The sequence below is a fragment of the Drosophila grimshawi genome, unplaced genomic scaffold (genome assembly GCF_018153295.1).
Source record: "Drosophila grimshawi isolate 15287-2541.00 unplaced genomic scaffold, ASM1815329v1 contig_311, whole genome shotgun sequence".
Classification (NCBI taxonomy): Eukaryota; Metazoa; Arthropoda; class Insecta; order Diptera; family Drosophilidae; genus Drosophila; species Drosophila grimshawi.
This window is the reverse complement of record NW_025063098.1, coordinates 19592287-19619333: the sequence shown is the minus strand read 5'-3', so window position 1 is coordinate 19619333 and position 27047 is coordinate 19592287. Positions and strand designations below refer to the sequence as shown.

Sequence of the window (27047 nt, the reverse complement as noted above, 5' to 3'; positions counted from 1 at the left end):
TGGTCGGCGTATGTTACAAACCTTGTTGCCAAGTTCTGATACCCTCCAAATGCAAAGCAAGTTTCGACAGCAGCAGCAAAACTTGTTTGCCCAAGCAAGCAACGGCAACAGCAACGGCAACAGCAACAGCAACGTGCAACTTTTATGCGGCAAGGTGTTTCGTTTTTCAAGTTATTTATTATGATTTATTTGCCAATGTGGCAGCGTCTGAGACTGAGACTGAGACTGCGAGTCGAGAGTTGAGTTCTCAGCGCTGAGAAACAGAGAGCTGAGACTCAGACGAAGTCGTAGTCGTAGTTGTTGTCGGAGTTGAAGGCTTTCGCTGCCAGCCTGCAGCAGTGATAAGTAAATTGTTTATCCTACTTGTGAATTATGGGCTGCGACGCTTCGTCTCGGCCAGCCGGGGCAGCCATTCAGCTTGATGATCAGCTTGATGTTCGCAGCCCTCGCAGTAATGGCCATGGCAGTAACAGCAGCTAACATTGTTATGCTTTCATAAACAGCTGAGCGCAATTTTCTGATAAGCCAAAGTCCTCGCTGCATTTTCGATGTATGTGTATATGTGCGATGGTGTGAATGTGGGTGGATGTTGCTGGCTATTTGTTTCAATTTATCATAAAAGGCAACGCCGGAAGTCAGCCAAGCTGCAGTTGAATGAACGACAAGCGACTATGTCTTCAGCCAGCTTAGCCTTAAGACGACGATAGGGCAAGTCCTTCCCTCTCTCTCTCTCTCCCCCTCTCTCTCTCTCTCCCTCTTATATTCCATGGCATTCGAAGCTTTGCAGGCACTTTAAAGCATCATCAGTGGCTCACTGCATAAATATTATGCACAATTATCAGTGTCTGTCTGGCTGCCAAATGCCATTTTAAATATGACCCTCATTCTGAAACGGCAGCGCAGCGGCAATAATGAAAACAAATGCTTCCCACATTTACATTTACAACTACAATTAAAGCAAAGCGAAGCGTGAATTAAATTGAATTATTATATTTTCTGTGTTGTTTAGTTTTGATACAGAGAAGCACGAAAGTATGTTGCTGATATTGTGCGAAAGCTTGTAAAATTCTTGCGTTGAGTTCTTCATATTTCATTCAATTGGGGAATGAATAAAACTATTTGCAATATTTCATGCAACCAGCTGCCACATGAACAAAAATCCTGTCATGGGTGGGAAGTGAGGGCGATGCACGCTCGCCTTGCTGCGCGATGCAACAACAATGATTGCGCTTTATTTGCGATAATAAAACACACCATCGCGCCCAGGAGGACAACAACAAGGACGATGGCGACTTTGGTGCGAAATCGAACCGCGAAATTGTAACAAACTGCGCGTACATTGGCCTCCATGGCAGCGGTAATAGCAAAAGTCAGGAGCCAGGACCTGGTACTCGCACCCGGATGCGAATGGGATCGCGGGAGCCAACAAGCATCCGGTTGCAATGCCGTGGCGAAAAGTATGGCAAAGCTGCAAAGAATATTTAAGCTGCGACGCTGCAGCAAATATTAAAGAAAAACATGTGAAAATAAGAATGCGCTGTGGTAATGGGAGGGGAGGGGCTCTGGTGAGGCAGGAGTAGATTGTTCTGGATGCTGGCAGAAGGATTTACTGCATATTTCATGTTCACAACGAACCAATTTTACGCTCTTCAAATCCTATTAGTCAATGGCCCTTTGGGGATGCAACGCCAACGCTAGTCACGGCAGCTGTTCGACAATGTCTAAAGGGTTGACCGGGGTTGGCTCGGGGGTGGTTGGGTTGGGCGGCTTAACTTTGCTGCTGTTGCACTCATTGTGATTTGCTTGTAGACACATGCACGTATATATATATATATATATAAATATATATATATATATATGTATATGTGTATATAAGTAATACTCAGGCGACTGGCCCAGGTCAGCTTAGTGTGCCTGGAATTTCCGCACGATTATGCAGAGTATGAATGTGTGTGTGTGTGTGTGTGAGTGTTTGCCTGTGTGTGTAAGCCAGTTGCGGCCAAAGCCCAAACTGCGAAAGCCCTCATCAATCTCGCTACTTGGAGAGCATGAATTATGAAAAACGTGCAAAATCCAAACGGAAATTAAAATATATCTCAAAAAAAATGTAAAAAAAAACCCTTTTTCCACACACACACAGACACATATCAACTGAGGCGACTCACACACACATGAAAACAACAACAAAATTCACAGTTCGTTAAACAAATACTCGCTGGTTAGGCGCATAAAATACAACAAGAAAAATACGAAACAAAATACGTTGAGAAGGCTCGACAAGAAGATATCCTGAACTTAAGTCTTTTCCTATCAGAAGGCCTACAAATCTTGCATTATATAAGGACATCGGAGGAAGCTAAAACTTACTTGATGAACTGTTTGAAAAGTATTTAGATTACATGCTTAAACTTCACTATATAAAGATATATAAAGACTACCTGAATTGTAGAATAACCTCTCTGATCTAACGTAATAGTCTAAGGGCTACTTCAGATTTTCCCGACCAGCAGATACCCTGCTTCCACCCAAATATGTACATGTATGTACAGGCTTTCCGGCAACAGCTATCATTCTAAAAAAATGTTCTAAAATTCCCAGTTTTAGTCTGAACAAATGCTTAAAGAAAATTTAATATATCATTGCAGAGCATATATTGCTGAAGGGCCTCAGCGCACACAGTCCAGGCCGTTGTCTCCTGCACAGCTGTCGTTGTAAAACAAACCTTAACTTTTGGCCGCATACAAAAATGTGCTGTCACAGTGATGCGCTCGAGGACTTGGTTTTTTTGGGAACGTTATTAATTTAACAGGCTGCAACAGAGCCACCTTTGACAACAACTTGAACTACAACAGCAACGAAATTCAACAAGCCATAAAACATATGAGAGAGCCCATGCATTTTTCATGAGGTGTTGGCTTTTGTGCCCATCACAATCATCAGTTCCCAGCATCAGCATCAGCATCAGTCTCTGCAGTGCCATTCTTGTGCCTGAGTCAGCTGCTCCTGCTCCTGCTCCACTTTCAGGTGGCGCTGCTGCTGTTGCTGCTGCTGACGTTCGGGATACACTTGAACTTACAATGACATGTTCGAACTCTGCATATTTGCTGTGCATATTTGCAATACAATTGCAGAGCTGCATTCCATTTATTCTCTCTCTTTACAAATTGCTTTCATTAGTATTAATGGAGCTCCTGACTGTTAGATGGTGATATTTGTAGACGGTCTGGTTATTTTTGTGCATTTCTAAACATTTTCAAATATACACAAATATCGCAATATCTCAAATGCATAATTCAATACACAATTTAAATATCTGAAGTAAGCAATTTGCTCTCAAACCAGAATACTTTTAAGCGATTTGAGCTATGACCTAAGTGTGAATCACTGAACTTCACTTGGGCAGTAAACAAACATATAATTCAACATAAAAATATGTATAAATACCATAAAATATGTATGTATGTAACAAGATGTGTATGAAACCAAGGTAAATTAAAAATTCCATAAACTTTAATCAATAAAGATGGAAAAGAGCCTAATGGGCAAAGGCATGCTACACATCCTATTGCAGAAGGATTAAATTACTTGCTCGTACAGATTAAAACACTTTATTCATTTTCATATGTATTTAAATATAATTTTGATTCAATTTGCTGCAAAAGTGCCCCATGTGCTACATGCAAATTTCTCTATAGCCTATGACGTAAACCAACTGACGTACAATCATATAAAATACACGTTTCCTAAATATCTATTCAAAATACATATTGTAAATTGCATATGTATGTATGTTTGTATGTATGTATATATTGTGTACATATGTGTATGCAAGTCATACATATATTCAATACGCGCTTAAGCTATGTATTCATATTTATTCGCTTACATTCATAAATACGAGTATTTGTTATGCATTTCGCAATCAACTTTTGGGCTAGTGCCACGCATTTCAAATGCATTTTGGCATTTTGCTTAAACACTTAAAAATGTAAATTGAAATGCATACTATCCATGCATGCATACATACATATATAGATTTCAGTTTTTGCACTAGTACTAATAATTGTAAATATACATATACTATAAATATATTGTGAATCTCATCAATATTTATGCGCTACCAGTAAATATACATTCATTTCATATTTTTGCCTTTTTCATTTCACTTTATATTGATCTCCTTGTTAGCCATTTGAAAATTGGTTATTTTGGACTCCTTTAGTGACATTTGAATGGCTTGAGCTAATTTGGAATTCTGTCATTTAGCATAAGCAGAATGTGATTGCTTTTGCAATTGACTTAAATATTACTACGAAAAGATTCGCACACTTGTTTGTAAACTTAAATAGCTACTCGTATAATGATGAATATTCATATTTATGGTCTACTTATTAACAGTTCATTTAAATGGTGTGCTACCCTATAAATTTTTATTCGATCTCATAATTAATTGTTTCTGGCACTTAGCATATGATAACTGTAAACATGGATTAACATATATGTATATTTGATATATTTATTGTATACATTATGTGTATTTTAAAATATATGCATTTAAAAACTTCTTTTTTTTCGTTACTGCTGCGTATGCTTAATATTTGTCTACTAGAAATTATAAACGAGTTGAAAAGTTATTCTTTCTATGTAAATAGAAAAAATCGTTTGTTTTATTGTTGTTTGTATTATTGTAATCATGCTGCTTTCTTTCTTTGTTGTCTGTCTAATTTGGCATATATATCGTATTTACTATACATACATATATGTATGTACATATATGTATATGTTAAGCAATTATGTTTGTATTGTATTGTATGATTTAAAATGGCTCACAATTTTACACATGACTGCCTATATTGCCTATATTTAATTTCACCTTTTTTTCACTGTTTGCATTTTGTTTGTCTCTATACTATTTCACTATGGCTGGTTGATTTTTCGAATGAGTTTTCATTGCATTTAATTAAATTTAAATGATAAAACGAGGCAAACGAGGCCCACATGGCGAACCAAGCTTAATTGCACGATAACAAAAATTAAAAGCAAATAAAAGCACTGCATATAACATGAAAATCGCAATCAAGCTTAAGTCTCGAATAATTAAGCACTTTATACACATTGCTATCCACAAATAATTTGCAACAATTGCAACTATAATTTACAATCAAATTATGGCATTCGAGATATTGGGGTGAAACTGAAATGCAGAACAGCCAAAACCCCTCCCGCCCCCAAAATTGGGTACAAAATCGTTTCACTCTGGCAAACGATAACGAGACAACAGTTTTGGGCTGCCAACAAAGTACTTTGGCTAATCACTGCGCTAGCTGCCAAAAAGCGGAAACGGAAACGCCGGCACGCAACCCGCATTAAATGGAAATAGTTTTGCAGAGCTCACGTACTCGCTGAATGTTTCAATTTTGGCAGAGCCATAAGGCGCCAGCAAACATTTAATAATAGATGCAGTCACCAGAAAACAGGAACAGCCATTTTGAGGATGGCAGTTATCGAGCACTTTTTATGTTCTTGTTTTCTTTTTGGTTGTTTTAGATACCTTCCGGGCAAAAGTGCAAACAAAATTATAAGCGAATTTCAAATGCTTTTGGCCGCTTTGGTCTGCAATATGCAAATCGCATTTGCTGGCGGGTTTTGGCGACGAACAGAGTACATTTTGGCCAGTGTCAACTTCGTTGCATACTTTCCAGCGCGACATGCAATTAAAATGCAAAAAAGCCAACGGCAGCAAGTGCAGCATGACCGCTCCCCCTCCCCTCTCACTCCCATCGACAGCCCCAATAAACCAAAGACCAAAATCGATGCACTCTAATGCTGAAACGGAAATGCCAGAGCCGGGACCCAGACCCAGACCAAGGCACAACCTCAACCAGCTGCAGTTGCTGCGGATTGTCTATGCAGCGTCTGCGGTTGGCGCAAGTTTGCTGTGCGTCAGTGTGTGTGTGTGTGTGTGTACGCGTGTGTGTACGTGTGTGTGTGCATGTGTATGCGGTCGTGTTGATTCAGCGTTAAGCTTGTTGGAATTTTGCGTTTTGTCAACATTCCTTGCCAAGTTGCGCGCTGTGTTTGCCGAGAGTTATTTGGGTGTCTAAAGCTGATTTTGCTGAAATTCAGCACTCACGGAATATCGAATATGGAGAATATCATTTGCATTGGTATGCTAGAGGAAGCTTTGATTAATTTGTGTCGATGCTTTTACTTAGTTGACTCAAGACTGTATGCCTAGATAAATGTAATTGAATCTTTAAGCTTAGAAATGATAAGATAACTTTAGACCAACTCGCGCGTGGATTTTGTAGATTTGCATAAATGCATTCAATTGAGTTGCAATTATGATTATTGCATTTCATTTAAACTGTCTATCGGCTAGCACTTATACTGATCAATATCACCTTTACACTGCACTCAAAAATCGCACTTAAATTCGTATTGCTTCGCTTAACGTGTGTGTATCACCTGATCCCAACTAATTAGATTACGATTCCTTATGCATACTATATGAAGGTATGACTCTTAAATATGTAAATCTTATGCAGCATCGATGCTGATGGCCGTGTCCTAGGGATGCTTCGTATAATTGTTCAATGGCATTTCCGTGGCCAGGCTGTGAGCCACCTCCTTATTCCGTTCATGTAGAGCAATGTCCATGGGTGCACTCGCTGGTTTCTTCTGGGCCGCCTTCTGAGTCTTCAGCTAAAATTGATAAAAAAAAATTATTAATTAGATGCAAATAGCAAAGGATAAGCGGCCAATCAGTAATAGATGTGCGTGTTTACGTACACTCAAAGAAAATCATTGTTTTATATGCAAGAACAACCGGAATAGAATTTGTTTACTTTTGTTGTCAACCATTAATGTTGCATAAACTAGAATCGTTGGACTTGAATCTGGTAGACAATATATATTGTAAGCACTGTGATTTTAGATTTATTTATGAACATCAATTCTCAAAAAAAAAGGTGTTCAAATTCAAATTTTGAATTTTGTTCTTGTATTGTATTCGTTTGTTGGATTAAGGTAACGTGTGTACAAGAATTGACTGCATAGATTACTGATTTTTCGCTGAGTGTATGGGTTATTATATTTACTCGCTGTATGGTCTTCTCAAAGTCCTGTGGCGGATCCGGTCGTTTCATGGTGCCGCAGCTTTTCAAACGCTCATTGGTCTGTTGAATATAAATATAAATTCATGGAATAAACAAGTATTTTGCCCCATGATTACTTCATTAACGTAAACGGAGTAAGAACTTTACCAAAACCAACCAGACGGACGGCACACAACAAATCGACACCTTACAACAAAACCACAATAAAAGAAAAAACAACAAACAAAAAAAAAAACAAGAAACAAAAAACAAATACAAAACATACTCACATAAAGTGCAAAGTGAAATGTCAAATGAAAAGCGCAGGCCAACGAAATATAATGAAAGACCAACAGTGAAATTTCCCTAAAGCAACATTTCCGCAGCAGACCGCATAATGAGAGACCATTGCCGTAGCCGTAGCCATAGCCGTAGCCATATTCCAATGTTTAGAATTATACATACGCGTCTGCGTTGACCTCTTCGCAGAGGCTGCCCTTGGCCAGCAGCTGTTGCCCGGACACCGGTTGAGGGCACACACACACACACACAAAAAAGGTAATGAGTGCCAAAGGACAAGCACACAAAACAAGTTAGTAGTGGTGTGGTTTGGAGTGGTACGGTGGTGCTATGGGTCACAATTGTCGCCAGTGCTTAGCCCAAGTCATTTTCAAAATTGACCACAGCACACAAAGAACTGACTCTGAGAGTCTGTTGCGCTGGGCGACAGCAAATTGCGCTTAAATATTAAATGAACAGCAACAAAAAAGTCACAAAAAGACAACAACGAAAACAACAACAATGATGCCAAAAAGGCAAGCTACACAAATACGGCAAAGAAACGCCGGACAACAACCGTAAAACAAGAAAAGTTATAAACTCGCTCCGGAGCACAAAAAGAGACTAGTGAATACAAAAAAAAACAAAAACAAAAAAACACAGTTTTTGGCACGCTTGAAATAATAAAAACAAATGCGACGCTGTCGTTGGATGTCGTTTTGGAGCCCCCCCCTCGAAAAGAAAAAAAGGACAATCGTGTGTTGGGTGAGAATCACCGGATGCCAAACCGCAAAAAGCAAATGCGCAAAGGTGCAAATGAGTGGGAACCGACCCGTACAAGTTCCACAAATGTGCGGCAACCCGTACAACTCGCACCCGGAGAAGCCACCGAAGCCCAACCGACTCCCCCCGGAGATTGCATCGTACCCGGTTGACACTTGCAGCATGCAACTCGCTTCGACGAGTTCATATCTCTGCTCAGACGCTGCCAGTCGTTGTTCTGCCATTTGCATGCTGCACATGCCCCCACCTGCCACGCTTGCTACACTCCCCTGGCCCATGCCTTATCAATGCTTACTCTTGCTGCCCTCTTACAATTCTGTTTTGTCATCTCGTGCAACGCCCTTCGCACAAGGCAACGCAATTAACGGTAATTGCCTTTTATCGGCTTAGTCCTGATAACTTTTTTCTTTTTGTTTGCTCACTGCTCCTCTGTCCCTTTCAACTTTTCAGCTGCTATTCTTGTTGTTTTTATTTGTAGGTTTACGCGGTTTTTATATTTTAATTTAATTTTATAAGTAGCACTCGGGGGTCCGAGTCGGGAGCAAAGAGGAGCTCCTGAGGTCAAAAGTTTGTCATTGCCAAAATTAGACATTAAACAAATCGTTGAAAAACTTTTGTTCTTTTTTTTTTTTTGGTTGTGGGCAGCAAATGCTTTGAAGTGCATGTCATAAAAATTTCATATGCAAACTTACTTAATGAAAGAAAAAACAAAATATGTTCATATACTAGACGAAAATAAGTTCGTCTAGTACAAAGATGAATAAAAAATGGTAATGGAAAATAATTATGTCGTAAAATAGGTAAGAGCAAAATTAGAGAAAAGTAAAGGCAACGCAGGAAATTAATTACTTTATTGACATTACATAACTCTTAGTTGCACAGTCCAATGGAAACTCACCTTCAGTTGCATGCCCTCGGTTGCATTCAGCTCGTCTCCGCTCTGCCGCAAGCCTTGCAGGAAACGCGCAAAGACCGTGCGTCGCTGCTTGTTTTTGTTGCGTCCCTCTAGAAAGGTGGAGAGGCAGGAGAAAAGCGCAAAGAAAAACAAACAAATCAAACCAATATTAAAAGCCACAATCAAATAGTCAGTCAGTCAGTCCGCTAAGCGGAGAGACGAACGCTAAGTTAAAGCGCAAACCAATTTCATCGAATTAAAAGCCATAAAAAGTCAAACAGCCGACAAAGTGGTAAACCACAGACAGACTAAATATTGCAGCGGCCACGCCCCTTGATGCCCCCCACCTACCTGTTGCCGAAAAGTCGTAAAAGAAGTTGGTTCGAGCGCCTGGATAACTGTGCTGCATGCCATTTAAATTGAGCGCCGACTTGGAGTCGATGGCATTGCGGGCCATCCGATTGGCCAAATCGTTTTGGGTGTAACTGTATATCTCGTTCTCCTCGCGATTCGAGAGGCAGCTCGACGGCTGCACATGCATAATAAACGAAATGAATTAGAACTGATCCGACGTTGCGGCACGGCCTGATTAGCTTCAGCTCGTAAAAAGCGTTCGCCGTAAAAAGTCAAAGTGCACTTTGCTTACCAAATACTTGCCCGGCACATAAAGCGGCTGACTGTGGCTAGTGGGCATTACCGAGGAGCCAACCAGTCCACCTCCTCCGCCACTGCTGCTACTTGGGCCAGCGCTGCGTCGCGTCAGCGTATGTCCTGTCGAGATGCGAACATGTCGCTCCTTCCACTTGGATAGGCGCACCTGCTCGATGGCATCCAGCACATCCTCGTACGGCATATTTATCTGTTTGCTATAGTGCGCAGCCAGGCCTTCCAAATAACCCCGCTTACCCTCCTGCGAAAGAAGAGCAGAAGCGAACACAGTGAGAAAATTAAAAAAAAAAGGCTAAGTTCAATTAAATAGGATAAAAAATAACTTTTCATATTTAATGTTTTAGTAATTCGTTTATAAAATTCAATATTACAAATTATTTAAATATCTTTAATCAGATTTAGAAAGAGCTATTATTTTATACATTTCAAGTTGAATTCTTTTCATTTGCTTCGGATTCTCATACATAAACTGCATGAATATTAAAAATATTTGTTGGATTGGAATTTTATCATTATTTAAGATAAAACTACATTTTATTAATACATATAAATAATTTAATGCTAGTAGATTAAAAAAAAAGCTATGCAGAATAGTTGTGAAATATATAATTATTTTATTTTGCATTTGACTTTTGTTATTACAATTTGCAAATTACAACTTTCAATTAAAATTTTCAAGCTTTAAATTAAGAAGCAAATGTGTATAGACATATATATATCCATTGCGATTATCTCATCTCACAAAGTGTCGAGTGGTGAAATGCTCTGCTTTTTGTGGGCCACAAACACAAGTGCTAATATCTTCCGGTAATTAGTGTAAGGCTGCCACTTAAATCTGTTCTGCTTCTGCTTGACATTCAAAGCGTCCACTGAAGCAGCAGTCCATCCTCTTAAGCCATTCTAACTATGTGTGCATATGTGAGTTTGTGTATGTGTGTGTGTGTGGGTGTATGTGTGTAACTGTTGTCTGATGATGCTGCTGCTGTGGCTGCAAGGTGAATTCATTTAGAGTTGCATGCATGCAAACATTTGTGCTGAAATGCAACTTGTCTGCAACTGTCAGTCAGTCAATGATACAGACACACATACACAAACACACACACACCCCTAAAGCTATACACACACACACACACACACATTCATGTCTGCCTCATCAGCGCAAAGTGCAATTAGTTGAAGTTGCGCGCATCAACATGCCCCAGACAGAGGAAGCACCCAGAAGCTAACAAGTCTAGCACCTTTTGTAGTCTCGCACGAGCACAGACACCTGTCAGGCTAACACACACACACATACACACACGCACACAGACACACAGACAGAAACACATGTACACGTGTATTTTCAGCTGACTGCATTTCCATTTCATATAATTTTATTGCCACATTTAAGTTGCATTTCAATTTGTATCCGGAACGTGATATTGCGCATACGTTGCGTTGCCCCGACGTACAAAACACTGCCCAGAGACTGCTGCCGAAACAACTGTAAATATTTGTCTATGTTCGAGCGGGCAAACAATGTTAACAGCAATTTCACGCAAAAAAAAAAATAAAAATACACACACACAATTGCTAATTAAAATGCAAGGCGGCGACTGAAGACAGTAGATGTTGTCTATGTCAAACTTGCCACACAGAACACATCACGAGAGGCACTCCGTTTCGTGCTTCGTCATCAAACTGCACACTTTGACACTTTGACAAGTTCTGAAAGTGGATGAGCGGGTCGAAGGGGGATGCGTGCTTGCATAATAAACCCACAGACTGTTGCCGACACTCGGCATGCTCAATAGGCCGACAGTTACGCCCATTTAGACACAGTGGCAGCCACTGCCTTAAAAATGGCATTTTTAAATAAAAGCGACGCTCATTTAGCATTTATTTGCACCACATTTCCAACAAATGCAAAACGGCCCTGAACCAGTGACATGTTTTCTGTGTGTGTGTGTGTGTGTGTTCCCATTGCACAAAAGTTGTTTAAAACTGCAATAATACTATACATTTAATGCTAGGGTTGCCAACTGAGGTTGCAATTTGCAGCTCAGCTTGGCAAAAAGCAACGCTTGACACACTTGCAAAACTCATCATCATAGATGAGATGAGAATGTTACACGTTACATTTCAATACACATTTTTAATGCATTTAGAACCGTGGGCAACTCACTACATTTGCTCACAACAACCACACATATCCTTAAAACTCTTCTAACATCCAAAATATTCTGGATTGCTTTTATAGTACCAGCCGAATATTACTATTTAAACTCATATACACTTAAAGTTTTAGAAAATCGCCATTTAAGTGTAAATCTCCCTGAAAGCTATACTGTTGTTCTTGTCATTAGAAATAATTTATAAATATACCATATAATAATAGAAAATATTTCTTCAAAGTACAAATACAAACCCTTATTTTTATGAAAATCTCCTCTTTAAAATTTATTTTTTCATATTTAATTAAATCAATTTATTAAATTTATCAAAAATGTTTATATTTGTGAAATCTTTAAAAATGATGTTTAATAATAATATAAGTTTCGAGAATACATTTTAGACAGACTTACTCTGGAATTAAGAGAAGAAAATCCCTTGTTTTTAGAAGAAACCAACATTCTTTTTTATAAAAATGCTTTTTGATTTATAAAGTGAGTTTCCCTTGGCGCCAGAAGAATGGAGAATTTCAAAAATTCAGTGCGATTTATTACCTGAGTGAATTATTTAAACTTTTCTTCCTATTACTCTTCTTATATATATATTTATAAAATACCTTATATGTCGCTTACATGCAATTTTAGTCCACTGTGTAATTGTGATATTTTTTGCATGCATGTTGCAACAATGTGGTATTATGGCGACATTGTTGCCACCAACGCTTTATCGTGCGTGTCTAGTGCCAGCAATTTGGCTATGTAGCAAGCTTTGCAAAATTTGTGTATTGGCAGATCATTAAATGTTAGCACGCAGTGTGGCAGTGCGGTGTTGTTCGCTCTAGCGACTGTTGCTCCCCAGTGCCGCTTATGGCCCAATTTGTTTAAGGCCGCCACCATTTAGGAAAAACAGAAAACACTCGCGAAAATAAACAAAATTAACGCAAGGCAAAAACATTTCCCACGGCTAAACCAAACCGACATATTATAAAATAAACTTTTTGAGCGCCAAAGTGTACAACTCAGTGGGCGGTCAATGGGCGGGAACCCGGCTGGCCAACCAGTCTTGGGCCAGACCCAAACAGGTCCGACCAGACACGCGGTTGGCCACTTGGCTTAACTAAATTAAAATCGTGTTAATTTCACATTAGAGCGCACACAGCGCATCGGGCGCCGGGTCCCCAAACGGTGACCATTACAAACTAGCGGCGACTGTCACAAAAACTACAACAGTAACAAAAACGACAGCAGCAACAACAGCAACAACAAGGTGGACTACAACAATTTATCCCCCATGGAGAGCACATGCAAATTGCAAGCGTTAAATAAAATGGCCAAGATAAGCCGCTGCCAACTTAATAACGGGGACAATACTCACCGGCGTCGAATAGGGATGGGCAGTGAGTCGAATGCCATCTGCCTCCAGATGGCGTTTCATGACCGCCTCCAGCTCCTTCATTGTCACAGGCGTATCACAGTCCGAGGCGAGTATCTCATTGCTGTTGCTGAGCGCCTTCGGATCATTGATGAGCACATAGACAATGGCAGCGCCCTTCTCCCGCAGCGTTCGTACGCTCTTCAGCAGCTTGCCGCGATGCGAGAGATTATCGACGCCAATGGCATCCAGATCGATTTCGCCAATTTGCTTGCAAATCTCCAACTCATCGTAGCCGTTTTCCAGGAAGCTTTCGCCATATTGCGGCATGCCAATTGTGCGCAGCCACTCGCAAACGATGTTGTGCTGCGGCATATTCGCGTATCACGTGGCGGCCGAGGGCGTTGCAATATCCAGCGGGGCGAAGGATACCTTGGCCAGTCTCGGCTTGGTGCTGCTGGCGCTTGTGCTGCTGCTGCCGGCCGCCAGTGGCTCCAAATGGTTGCTGCTGCTGGCGGCGCTGCTGCTGCTGCTGCTGGCCGTTGCCTTCATAGCAACGTGAAGCCTGCAACGGATTCAAGCATAACATAATGAATGAAAAGTGAAAGCGAACTTATGTTTCAACTATGTGTGTGTGTGTGTGTGTGTGTGAGTGTGTGTATGTGTGAGGGTGTAACGGTGCGTATGCTTAATAATATGCCTGTCACTTCCGGCGCCCACAAAAGTATGCAATGGCAATGGCCTGGCACAAGACAAGACCAAGGGTTATATGTATTTCAATTTGTGTTAATAGCCATCATTGTTCACAGACTGCAGGACAGACAGATCAGACAGACAGACTGGTCGTCCAGCCAGCCTATAAGCACTTAATGATAATGCTCGGTCATGTACACGAGCCACTAAAACACTTGAATATGTTTGGCCCCGGAAGCCACTTGCATATGAATAAGCCACTTAAAATGACAGATGGACTAAAGATACACGCACACAAAAAGATATATAGAGAGGGGCTGGGGCGCAGATACAATCACAGACTCTCTCTCTCTCTCTCTCTCTCTCATTGTCTCTCTCTCTCTCTCTCTCTCTCTCTCTCTGTCTTTCACCCACTTGAACAAAAGACTAAAGGAAGTCGTCCAACTATTTATAATGGCCTGGCAGACAGTTCGTCCTGCGCTTCCAAAAATATTTTGCTTGTTGAAAAATGAAATGCAAATGGCTGACTGCCTGCCTGCCACTAGAAATATGTGCTGCCATTTCCCAATCCCTCCCCCATCAGCACATTCATCTGGCTTAGCTCAGGTGGGCAGTCGTGCGCAGACAGTAGAGATACTATAGACAAAATCATCACCGATTCCAGCCCTATAACCATATAACGAATTTAAACTTAACGTTCTAATGAAAATATGTTGTGTGGCTACAGTATTTTTGGGGGGTGCGCTGCTGCAGCTGTCATTAAAAGGAGTGGTCCAGTGACATCGTCTGGGCGTTGATTTATTCACACACACACACACACACACACACACACACACATACATACATGCATATACATATTTATAAGATATTTCTCATTTGTTGTTTGTGCCACTTGGGAGAGCACATTGAGGACCGACATATTGATCAAAACATGAGCTGCTGCCAAATACCAAAATCAACGGCATTTCAAGTGCCAGATTTCTATGCCACAGAGTATCATATAACTTTTTTTTTGTGTGAGAATGAAAAGAACTTTAGTAATTTAAAAGTCGAAATTAGATTGATACATGTTCGGCATCTACTTTTATTTATTTTGATTACTTCTATCTTAAATTTCAAGCAATTATAAATACTATTTAAGACTTACAGATGCAATTATAACCAATTCCGCAGTTAGCCATTTGACAAAATTTGAGCCAGTTTAACTTAAATATTAATTAACAAATGTATGCAAGTACTTCATATGAACTTCATGATGTTTAACTTGCATCCGTTGGAGGACTGCGCCACTGTTTACATTTTCCACTGTTGGAGCTGCAAACATACATATATATTTACATATTTTGTCTTGAACTTTTCTCGCATTGTTAGCATAATAAACACGTAATAAAATGCGAAAGGCAAAATCAGTAAAGTCAATGCTGAAGTGGATGTTTTGCATATGAGGCCGTTGCCAAGACAAGCTTCATTTCCAAGATGCTGGCCAAAAGGGCCGCAACAGCAAGCGACAGTTAATGAATCTCCTGCTGCACACACAGATACCAAACACACACACACACATACACACATTCAGCTGTATTTGAGAAGTGCATAACATTTATCAAGCACTCAGGCGAAGAGTGTAATTACTTGCATGACTGTAATGTCAAAATTTCCATACGACTTTGCCTTCCACTCGTAAGATAAGCGTCTTAAATTTTCAATTTCATTGTTTATTAAGTGCCAAATTTGAGTGTGTGTGTGTATATTTGAGGCAATTGTAAAAGGTGTTTTCCTTTCGCACGATTTCCGTTTGTAATTGCTTACTGTGAGCAGTTTATTCAGTTTCCTACCAAACTTCATGTTTATGAGATTTTCCTCATCTCAATACATTTTCAATTACTGCATAAATTATATGCAACCTGTGATTATATCCCCACTGTCATTATTAAATGTGTGAAAATTTCACGAAAATTCGAGTCTAAAATTCCTGTAATCAAATTCATAGTTATATCCAACTGATAATAAATACAATAGAAAATTTTAATTTTAATTACAAGCACATATAATCTTATTTTCGTTCGCTACATTATTTTGCATAAAAATAAAGGCCTTGCATGAGCTTTAATAGAATTGTATACATATCTCTAATGTTTATCCAGTGCCCATTTTTATGCAAACCAGCCCAAGTAATTAATTTTAATATGAAAGTCAAACATGCGCTCTAACAATTGTCATATAATTTGCCGTCTAGACAGTGGAAATTTAGTATTTTCAATTAACTGCAACTGTGCGGCTGCCTGATGCCTGCCGCCAACCGTCAGTGGCAACAACAATGCACACAAAAAGGCGCACAATGCAGGAGCTGGAGCTGAATGCTGGTGCTGGCACTGTAAGTTGGAGTTGGAATTGAAACGGGATTTTCCTGGCTGCCATGTTGACAAAACACACAGCATGCAACCTGCACTCAGAAAAAAATGATGCCCTTCAATTGTAAGTACTTTGCCAACTAAACAGCACAGCTTACAATTTGTTGTCATTGAACTGAACTGCATGGTAGATTCTTCAATTATATACAAAAATTAATTATCAACAAAAAAAAATTACAATATCAAATATTAGAGTATAGAGCACAATATATATAAATATAATTTATACATGAGAGATATTTTATAAGCTGCCTGGAAGATTTTTGGAAGATTATATAGAATAATAATAATAATAATGTTAAAAAGTTGACAATTTCTAGTATTATATTATAAACTGCAATTAATATTACAATAAATAAACAATTGGCGTGAACACAGCTGAAATGAATATCAGTTCTATCTGGAGAAATTTCAGGTTTTCAAGGCAACTGTGAGACGCTTTCTAAATTCCATGCCATATTTTTTTCCGTGTACGAATAAAAAAGTACAAAAATTGAGAAATGAATGGGCGACAAGAGGGAACCAAATGCAACCGACTCTGGAACGCCCTTGCAGACATTGCTGTTAGGGAACAGGCGCACAGCGAAAAGCAGACGAGTTTGTTTTGAGCTCAAGGTTCGCTGCGTGGAGCAATCGAAACAGCTGGCTTGTGATTGTGACTGTTGTGCCACCCAACCCTTCAATCCGCTCCCCTCTGCTGCCGCATGCATGTGCGTCAATGTCAGTGCACCTGACGCTGCTGCACTTGCCACTTGGTGCTTACTGCCTGGTACTCGGCACTCAGACACAGACACAGACACCGAGCCCAGCCTCTGACAACCTATACGCACTTGTGGTCGCTTGCGTAAGGGAACGAAGGGACGGGATGGGAAGGGAAGCCGCACAAGCGCTTGGAGTACCATCTTATCCATACAGGCCTCCCCATCCCACTGCTTAACAAAGCGTGTGATGTTAACGTATTCGATTTCACTTTTTACTCTTTTTTTACCCCAAGTTGCCTTTGACATGTCTTGTATTTTTTTTCGTTGTTAATTGAAATTGTATTTGCTGCGTTTGTTTGCACATAATTACATGTAACGTGTGTGCATTATAACAGAATTCGAGACTTGTTTCGCTTGTTATGCAAATCCAAGACAACTTGTCAAGTGGTAAGTGGAAGGACAGACAGACAGACAGACAGACTGACTGACATTCTGCGGTTTCCGTACTCTCTTAATACACAAATACTCTTTTGATATACATATATAAGATACCCTCTTGAACAATTTTCACATCCGTTTGCTGCTATTCATGTTTTCAACTACAAAATATGCCAGTAAATTCAGAAGAGTTTTTGTAAGCTTTTAAATCGTAAACGTGCTCTATTGAAAGCAAGCGTTATAGACATAAAAGAAGACAAGTTGGTTGAATGAATTAAATGAAATTCGCCAGACTTGTTTATGGTCTAGTTTTCTTTTCAACTCCTATGTGTTATTCACTAGCTTCAATACGAATTAGATTTCTAAGCACTTCTTTTTTCTATGAATGTAAACTGAAATTAGCGGCCAATTTTGTTACTTACACGATCGCCTGAATAGATAAGTATTTAAAATATGGGAGCATATAAATACGCTCAAAAATATTATTTGGCATTTGTTGACGGAATTTGTTTGCCCCCTTATCCAATCTGTAAAGAAATAAGCTGCTGCTGCTGAATGGGTTTTCAGGTTTTCCCAATTTTTTTTTAATTTAAAAAACTATAGAAATCTTGATCAACATTATCAAATAAATTAGCATATTTTCCCAAGAATATACATGTATCTATATGTGAAGATAGTGGCTTAATGTCTTAAGCATATTATTTGAAAACAATGGCTCAAAAAAATATTCTTAATAAGAATATATGCTAATCTTAAGCCAAATTCTTAAGAAATAGTAAATTTTATGTTTTCGCATAAGTAACATATATTTTAAAATTATGATATTAAACTTTATATTTACCCTTAAGTAGGAATTATACTCTCAAGAAATTATTCTTATTAAATAAAACTTCTAAGTATTTCCCACAATGTAAATACAGAATCTTTTTGAAGTGCATAAAATGAATACGTACAGTTCAAGTTAAAAGGCAATTGGCTTCGTTAAATAAATCCTATTCTCAATGCAAATTCTGCAGTCCTTCTTAATCCTTGCAATCCTTGGAAATGTTAAACTCAAGCTGCTCTTTTGTTATTTCGATAATGTAATTGTTGAATGCACTAAGAATGCAACACTTAATTTGTAGGACTTCGTTGAGTTTATGGAGCCCATTAAGACGTAATCCGTGAAGGCACTTGTTGTCCCTAAATCAATTTTTGTTACACAGAACTCCGGCGCAGGATGCAAATTGTAGCGAAACAATGGTGCAACGTGCAACAAATATGGGCTGTGATTTATGGCGACGGCATTAGAAAAATTGGCGCGCAAATGACCGAAAACACCGGCGGAAAACGGAGGCACCACAAAATGCTGCACAAATGGCAAGTTGGCAAAAAAAAGCACGCTTTTCTCGGCTAATACGTCGATTGCGAGGCGAACGCAAAACGAACCAAAATCTAAAAACAAACCAAACGAAAATCGCACGTTCTAAATGCCGCAGCAGCAGCAGTGTTCAAAAAAATGCAACCAAAGTATGCAAAGCACGCGAACGTACTGGCAGACTGGCAGACTATCAGGCCATGCTGCCACATGCAGCACATGCAACCGAGAGGAGAGAGCTCGGCAAACTTCTCGAGGAAGGAAGGCCGTTGGGAACGTATTCGCTGCCGTTGCCGTTAACGTAGGCGTTAACGTTAACGTTAACGTCGCCGTCAGCGCCTCTGCCCCCCTATGGCCAACGACCGTGCGGCGGAGCAGAAGCTTTGCAAACGTTGCAAGTGTTTGTTGTAAGCGATATCCACAGACACAGGCCGCAAGGGAGCAACAGCAGCAGAGCAAAGCAAAGCAGAACATGCAGCAGCAGCGCAGTTGGGGAGGTTTATATATATATATATATTTTTTTTTTTTACTTTGAGGCAGCCACCACCACCGCTGCTGTTGCATGTCTAAGTGCAGAAAGTAGGTGAGGCAGCTGCCAGTCAGTGAAACAAGCACAGGCGAGACAGAGACGAACTGTCGAGGAGTGTTTACCTCGGCTTAGAGCTTCTGACGCTCCGTCTGGCTGCTATGGCAGCAGTTGCAGCAGCAGCAGCAGTGGCAGCAGCCGCGTAGGCTCGACACAAAACATGAATGAGCTGTGAAGCAAATGAAGTGCTACGCCAGGCGAGCTGTAACCCGCAGCGTGTTTAAATATACCTAAACACAAAAAAAAAAGGGAAGGAAAATGGAAAAAAGAAGTATAAAAAAAATAAAAAGTGGCGTAAAAATGCAACGCATGCAGCCGACAATGACGACATCGTCTGCAATATTCGCAACAGCAGCGACGACGCAGCGGCAGACCAACGTACAGCAGCAGCAGCAGCAGCAGCAACAGTGGCAGTGGCAGCAGCAGACGCTGTCAGGCTGCCAGGCGGCTATCATGTCAACGCCGGCGTCCTCATTTGTCTGTTTGTTTCAAACTTTTTTTTGATTTTTATTTTAATTTTCTTCATATATCTGTTGTTGTAGTTGTTGTTGTTGTTGTTGCAGACAGACAGACAGGCTGGCGTAGTAGCAGTCAGTTTAGTTTTGACTACGCTTGGGCATATTTTGTGCCTCATCATCACCGCGCCGCTGGTGGCGACACATGCGAGTGACTGCAAATAAACGTCAGAAGAGTCCCAGCATCCCAACAGTTCGCTCAGCAATGATTGTTGTTGCTGCTGCTGCTGCTTCTACTGCTGCTGCTGCTGCTGCTGCTGCTTCTGTTGCTGCTTCTGCTGCCGTTGATATTGTTGCAATAATCAGCATTTGTTGTGCCCCGCACCGCCCATGGAACCTTCCGGCATCACAATACTTTGCCAGACAGCGCTCAACATGCTCTGCGTTTTCCATTGCAAATCCTTTTATAATCATTTGAAACTAATTTAATTCACTAAATGTAAAAATAATATAAATAAATAAAATTAATATATAAATAAACATGTTTTTTTTAATTTTTCCACTGTATCAATTGAAGTAATTAAAACAATTTAGTTCCAATTTATATAAAATATATAATTTGTTTGCATTCAATTCGAAGTTCGTAAGCTTTTAATATGTAAACAATATATATTTTTTTACAGATGCCAAATAAACTATTATATTCTATATCATATATTATATAAACTATAATTTTTTGTGTCTAAAATCGTGACACACCCTTTTTTCATGTTGCGCCTACAATCCTTGTGGGCATTGTTTGGGCATGTGACCAAAAATAAAAATACAGAAAGGAATTTATAAAACAATGCCAATGGGGACTCGTCCGACTTAAAGTCAAGGGGCAGCAGCCAGAACGTCGACCAGCAGTCATCGCATGCTTTTAGGCGTATGCATTCTGAGGGCCCCAGACACAAACGTAGCCCAGTTGAGAGGAGAACACAGCACACATTGCATTTGGGCTACGTTAACAAAGCTGTAGGCGTGGCAATTGGAGCGTATGCATATCATATGCACAAGCACAAGCACAGTAGCCACATATATGAGTGACTGTGTGTGTGTGTGTTGTGTGTGTATGTGTGCTTTTATCGGACTTGTTTTGATAGTTGACTCGATTCTAAGCCTATTAAGGCGCTTGAGTCGTTCAACAATTGAGCGGCTTAGCACTGAGCGGGTTTCAAAGCAGAAGATCTCATCGTAAATGATAGGCAACAACAAAGTTAAGCTTCCTATCCCTCTCCCACTCCACTGTCTCTCTCTCTCTCTCTCTCTCTCGCTCTCTCTCTCTCTCTCTCTCTCTCTCTCTCTCTCTGGTTAGTGCTGCTACCAATAATTAAGGCAGCGTCGCGCTCGTTAGTCACATCCTTCTATATAGCTCCGTCTGCCGAACTCGTTTTGCTGTTTCCATCTCTATCTATCTCTGTGAGCCTGCAGCTCTCTCTCCCAGCACTTTGGCTGTCGCGCCGGCAATTTTCTCAAGAAGCCGCACTTAAATGGCTTCCCGTGCGGGTGCAAACAAAAGCTGCCAGGCAGTCACACACATGTCTATACCCAAACGGATATGTGTGTGTGTGTGTGTGTGTGTGTCTCCGACAGCAACAAAAAAATATGGCTGCAGCAACAAAAAAAATCTCAGCTACTGCTACTGCAGCAAGTCGAGTGGCGTCGCCTGGTGGTTGATTTGGTTTGTTTTTGTTGTTTTTGCTACTTCTGCCAACGTGCAAATGAAAAAAATAAAGAGTTGCAATTTGCAGTTGATGTTGTTGTTGCTGCTGCTGCTGCTGCTGCTTCTGAGCGCAACACATGCGCCATTATGCAATTGATTTTCTTGCTTTTTTTTTCGTTCTACGTTTTTTGCATTGTTTGTGGGGAAAGCTGTTTAAAGTAACTGTATATGTTTTTCTCCTTATTTTTTGTGTGGGATTACGGGTTCAGCTGTGGGGCCAAGGGTCATTCAACCCGTTTTGACGGAGTAACTAATTTTGCACAGGCAGGCCAGTTACAAAATAACACTGACAACGGCATAGGTGTGCCTAATTAGTCGCAGCGAACTAAAGCAAATCCAGTGAAAAGCCGTGCAAGAAACCCAAAGCAAAGGTGTCTAAGCTGACGCCTCATGTGGAAAATGGCAAAACAAACTGCAGGTCCTCCCCAACCAGCGTCCGTCCGCTGTCCGTCTGTGTACTGAAAAGATAGCAGACACACATAAATGAACACACACAGAAGCACTTGTGTACATATATGTAGGAGCCGAAGACTGCTGTTGCAACTGCATGCAACTTGCAACTGCATCTGCATTTCTATAGCATCGTGCATGCATCACGTGCGCTATCTCATTTGCCGTTGCATGCAATGCGGCGCTGCTTTTAACCCTGAATGCAATTCATGAATGCACTGCTGGTTGCAACGCTGCCACAGACAACGCAGAGACACCCTAGTTATACACACACACACACACAAACACACACACAGGCACACTTAAGCTGAGACATAGGCAACTTCTGCTGAGCCATGTCAAGTCAGATTGCGTATACGCAGCATTGGCCACTTGCATTATTAAGCGCTACTTCAGCGCTGTGATAAGCTGTCGCAAGTGCGTAAGCACATATATACATATGTATATCTGTGTGTGTGTGTGTGTGTGTGAGTGTGTGTGAATGTGTTTGTTACGGCTTTTGTGTGCCTCGCATTTTCATTGTGAATGTCAAGTGTTGGCAGCAGTTGGCTTTGCCAAGATGTTTTGTTAGGCGCAGTCTGCACGTGCGAATCGGGTAACTGCTACGTTTGCTATGTCAAGTGGCATTCAAGTGCATTTTATATGCCGCGTCTTTGATTGACATTAACATATTGCGTGGTGCCGCACGTCGACTTAATATCCGCCTGGCGTACGTTGAGTACGTTGCTAGCAAGAAGAAAGTTTCTTTCCACTGCTCAAATAAAAGACGTAAAACAAGTAATGCCTAAGATTTGCTGACCTTACGATCTCTAAACCATATTAAAAAAAAACCCGAAACTTAAGACCGGTTATGACGATGAAAATCTTATTGTTGATTTATTGTATTGTTGTATTGTTGAAAGTCTCTTAACTTTTTTGTCAAACTATGCAATGGTCCAGTTTTGTGGCTAAATCGACTAATTGATACTCTCCTATAACATTATATAGCTTCTTAATGCTTTGATTGCTATTAACTTGAATTCAATTATAAATAGAGTATGGCTCTTAACTGAAATATAAAATTCAAATAAATAAGTAAAATGTGTTTTTTTTTACATTTACCAAAATTGACAATATGATTTCACATCGGCTATTTATTATAGCCCGGCTGAGAAAATAGCTAGAAGCATATAGTAATTGTGCACCATCGAATATATGGCATTAAATATATCTGTGCATGCTAAAAGTCTCGAAAATAAACGGCTAAAAGAGAGATTCAAAATCGTTTTATATCGAGAGCAAACCTTATAGTTATCAAACATTATGTATATCAGCAGCAAGCCTTATAAGTATCAAAAATTAAGTCACGGTGCATAGATTAATTTTTGCGGATTATAGCAATTTTTAATCCCACGCTCATTTGCAAAACTTAAGTTAACATATTGATTATGTATAAGACCAGTTTGCTTTATGATTTGACAATACAAGTTTAGTTAATTTATAGGTACATCAAACTTTGACCTGGTCCATAAGTCTGCTCAAGGTATTGAAATATTTTAATTACATTATTTTGAAATGGTATTCAAATATTCGTTGAATATAAAGTTAATTTTATATGCATTAATCAAATATGCTGACACGCCTGGATTGAATTCATATTATTATTCATTGTATCCAATTCACAACACCAGCTCAGTTAGCTCCATTATACCAAAACATATACGAAAACCCAAAAACTAAAAATATCTTCACCATCAAAGCAAATTGATGTGCTTATGGCAACAATAAAAGAAAGATCTGCATTATTATCGCCGACGGCAACTGCGGAATCGCACTTTTACTTTTGGTGGATCAACATGATCATGAACGTAACTCAACACGCAAAAGTAACTGTAGGTATGTGCAACAATAGTCGTTGGTAAGATGGTAAATTAAACAGAAACTACTGAGAAGTGATTAAGAGCGGAAAGGTTAAAATAAGCGGAAAATTTTCACGGCCCTCTCCAAATGATTTATTTGAATGGGCCAAAGCAAAAGTTGGCTCTTTAACGACGACAAAACATGACATGAGTGATAGAAAAATTATGCCACGAGAAAACGAACGCTGAAGTGTCAAAAGACAAAACAGAAAGAAAGAAAGAAAAAAAAAACATAAACAAAATATGCACAAAAAAAATTATGAAATTTTTAAGTAACACAACAAATCAAATAACAGCCACAAAAAAACAAAAAGGCAAACGCTGATGCGGTTGCCACAATTACAACTCAATATAGTCAAACCAGTTTGGTGTTCGATGTCGCTGCGACTACTCTGCTGGTGATTCCTCTTCTGAAGAAGTCTAGCCATGTTATCTCAGCAGCAACGAGCTCAATCATTTGCCAGTCGGCGAGGCGTGCACAACACAAAAAAACACACAGCTATAATCAACGATATAGCATTTATTATTTGATGGCCAACATGTTGCTGCTAGTCTTGACGGTGAGTAGAGCCCTAAATGCGGGTCGACACTGATTTAATAACTTGCTTAATTAATATTAATATCAATACATCCGTTTACCACAGATGGCGCTAATGAGTTGTGCTCAGTCGCAACAGTACCATTATCCGCGTCCCAACACTCCATTCCAAGTGACGCCCCAGCGTCCATCCGCTAAGTATATAGTTCAAACACTTGGACCACATGGACGCACCTATGAGCTACAAGCGCACCTATCGCCAGCAGTTTATGTGTCCCATGAATCACATTTGGTGCCAGGCATTCAGCAGCAGCAGCAACAGCAGTATCATCATCAAATTCCACATCAGGTGCAGCAACCGCAGCAGCAGCAATACCTTCCCCCCAGTTCGCTACACCAAAATCCGCTGCTGATCAACACCAACAGCTACCCACAAATGTCAGCGGGCTTAGCCGCACCACCAGCGCCCAACAGCTACTACAGTCAGCCACAGCTACAGGCGCATGCACCGGCACCAAATCAGTTGCAGCAGTCAGCTGACAGTTACTATAGCCAACCACAGGCTTTGACAGTTGCACAGCCAGCGTCCAACTATGGTCCACCTCAACAGCAGCAGCAGCAGCAACATCAGCAACTGCAGCAACATCAGAGACAGCCACACAATAGCAACCCACAGCCGTATGCCATTGTCACGCTGCCACATGGCCAACGCGTTCAGGATGGTGGCCATGGTTCCGGTCCACCCCCACCTGAGGTTAACGGATACCCCGCGGCGCCTCCACGCATCGGTGACTACAACGCCCAGTCGCCGAGCTCAGCACTGGACACCTACGACTACAAACAATCGATACCAGGTGATACGCGCAACTATCAGCGCCATGTGACGAACTGCATGCCCAATGGACAGTGTCAGCAGCTGAATCTCAATCCCGGCCAAATTGACATTGATCATCATAAGGTGTTGCACGCGGCGCGTGCGCAAACGCAACCAGCTAAAGTTGGTTGCCAGCCGGATAACTTTGTGCCTCCAGGAGCCCAGCCAAATGCTCAGGGTCAGCTACGTCCGAAGGATAGACGACTCCATGCCCATGTCCAGGAGCAGGTGGCCAGGTATCCTTATAACTAGATGCATTTCAACATCGAATTTATTAGTAGTAAGTGTTAGTCCCTTTCCATAAGTATAAAGAAGAATTAAGAGTAAAAATCAATTATGAACAACAAAAAACAAAGTAGTTCCTTTATTTGTGTTTTAGATTAACAAACAAATTAGTGTGTAAAGACTTTTGTTGAAAAATACGTTGAATTTTATCCATTCGATGCCAGCAAATCAACCTTCCTTTAAAACTTATAAGGTAACAATTGGTCTCTACATAAAAAGCGTATAATTTATTATTTTAATCATTTTTCTCATAATTTTATTTACTTTACGTTTAAAAATGATTATTATTTAGTTTTTATTAATAATAAAATGTTTTTATTGGCAAGCCCAAAAGTATGCTTTGTTTTGTTTACTAAACTCTGGCAATGTTTTTGCCAGTATTTCCGTTTGTTTTCTGGTCCGGTTAATTCTGGCAACAATCAAACAAAAATATTTATGATCATTTTCCGATAGCAATAAAAGATATAATGTTAAAAATTGTATTATTATGTATATACATAGTTACATAGTTACATATGTATGTATCAGCTCACTCGACTTCAGTATTCTTATATAATAATAAGGATAATAATGATTTCAATAAGTATTTTATTATTCCTTTACTATATTTTTTTATTATTACATGTAATATAAATGGACTATATACAATTTAAATTAAAATAAAAGGATATGTTTAATTTTTTGAAAAGTTCTAAAAATGTTCTAAAAGTTCTAAAAGCTAAAAATGCTTACAATAAATATCATTATTGCTATAGTATTTTTTCCTTTCATACATTTTTTTAATTATCACTATCACGAATAGTGACATTAGTCACCAACTATCGACCAAACTAGTAAACTACCCATCATAGCTACTATAGCCATTGGCTAAGATAACAATGCCATCTTTAATATTCAAGTCTTATATTTGAACCCGGATGACTCTTTTACTTAGAAAACTCATCTGACACAAGTCAAATTAATTTCTCTGGGCAGAAGCAAAAATTCTTCCATTCTACATTCCATACTTAATTTGGAAATATTTATCATCAGATTAGTGTTAAACCCAAACAAATCGAAACCTGCTCTACACGACTGTGCAAAACAAACTTTTGACTTAGTCATAAGTTTAACATATGACTGAGATACGAGATACGCCAAGAAGAAACAGCTCCATTTTAGTAACTGCTCATTTAGTATACAGTTTTAAAGACTAAAACACGTTTCACTCTCTGACGTCAAATGCTTCAATGTGTGAGCAAACTCGTCACTGTGCAACGCTGTAGCGCCACCAATGGTAAACAAAGTGTCAATGTACATATAAGTGTCATCATGATTATGATGTAGCTTCCGCTGCTGCTTCACTTGAACTCAT

The 27047-nt window shown here is 39.8% G+C and overlaps 2 protein-coding genes across 2 annotated transcripts; one reads left to right on the top strand and one right to left on the bottom strand.

Annotated features, from left to right (window-relative positions):
- Positions 1-6568: 6568 nt before the first annotated feature.
- On the bottom strand, positions 6569-13723 carry LOC6567830. Its single transcript, XM_001993650.3, has 6 exons — positions 13249-13723; positions 9701-9964; positions 9406-9583; positions 9058-9164; positions 7101-7178; positions 6569-6705 (listed from the first exon to the last, which is right to left on the bottom strand). Exons 1-6 carry the CDS (start codon positions 13618-13620, stop codon positions 6571-6573), a joined length of 1134 nt encoding a protein of 377 aa, XP_001993686.2. The 5' UTR covers positions 13621-13723; the 3' UTR covers positions 6569-6570.
- Positions 13724-24549: 10826 nt separating this feature from the next.
- On the top strand, positions 24550-25660 carry LOC6567834 (neurogenic protein mastermind). Its single transcript, XM_043215229.1, has 2 exons — positions 24550-24556; positions 24641-25660. Exon 2 carries the CDS (start codon positions 24641-24643, stop codon positions 25658-25660), a length of 1020 nt encoding a protein of 339 aa, XP_043071164.1. The 5' UTR covers positions 24550-24556.
- Positions 25661-27047: the final 1387 nt, after the last annotated feature.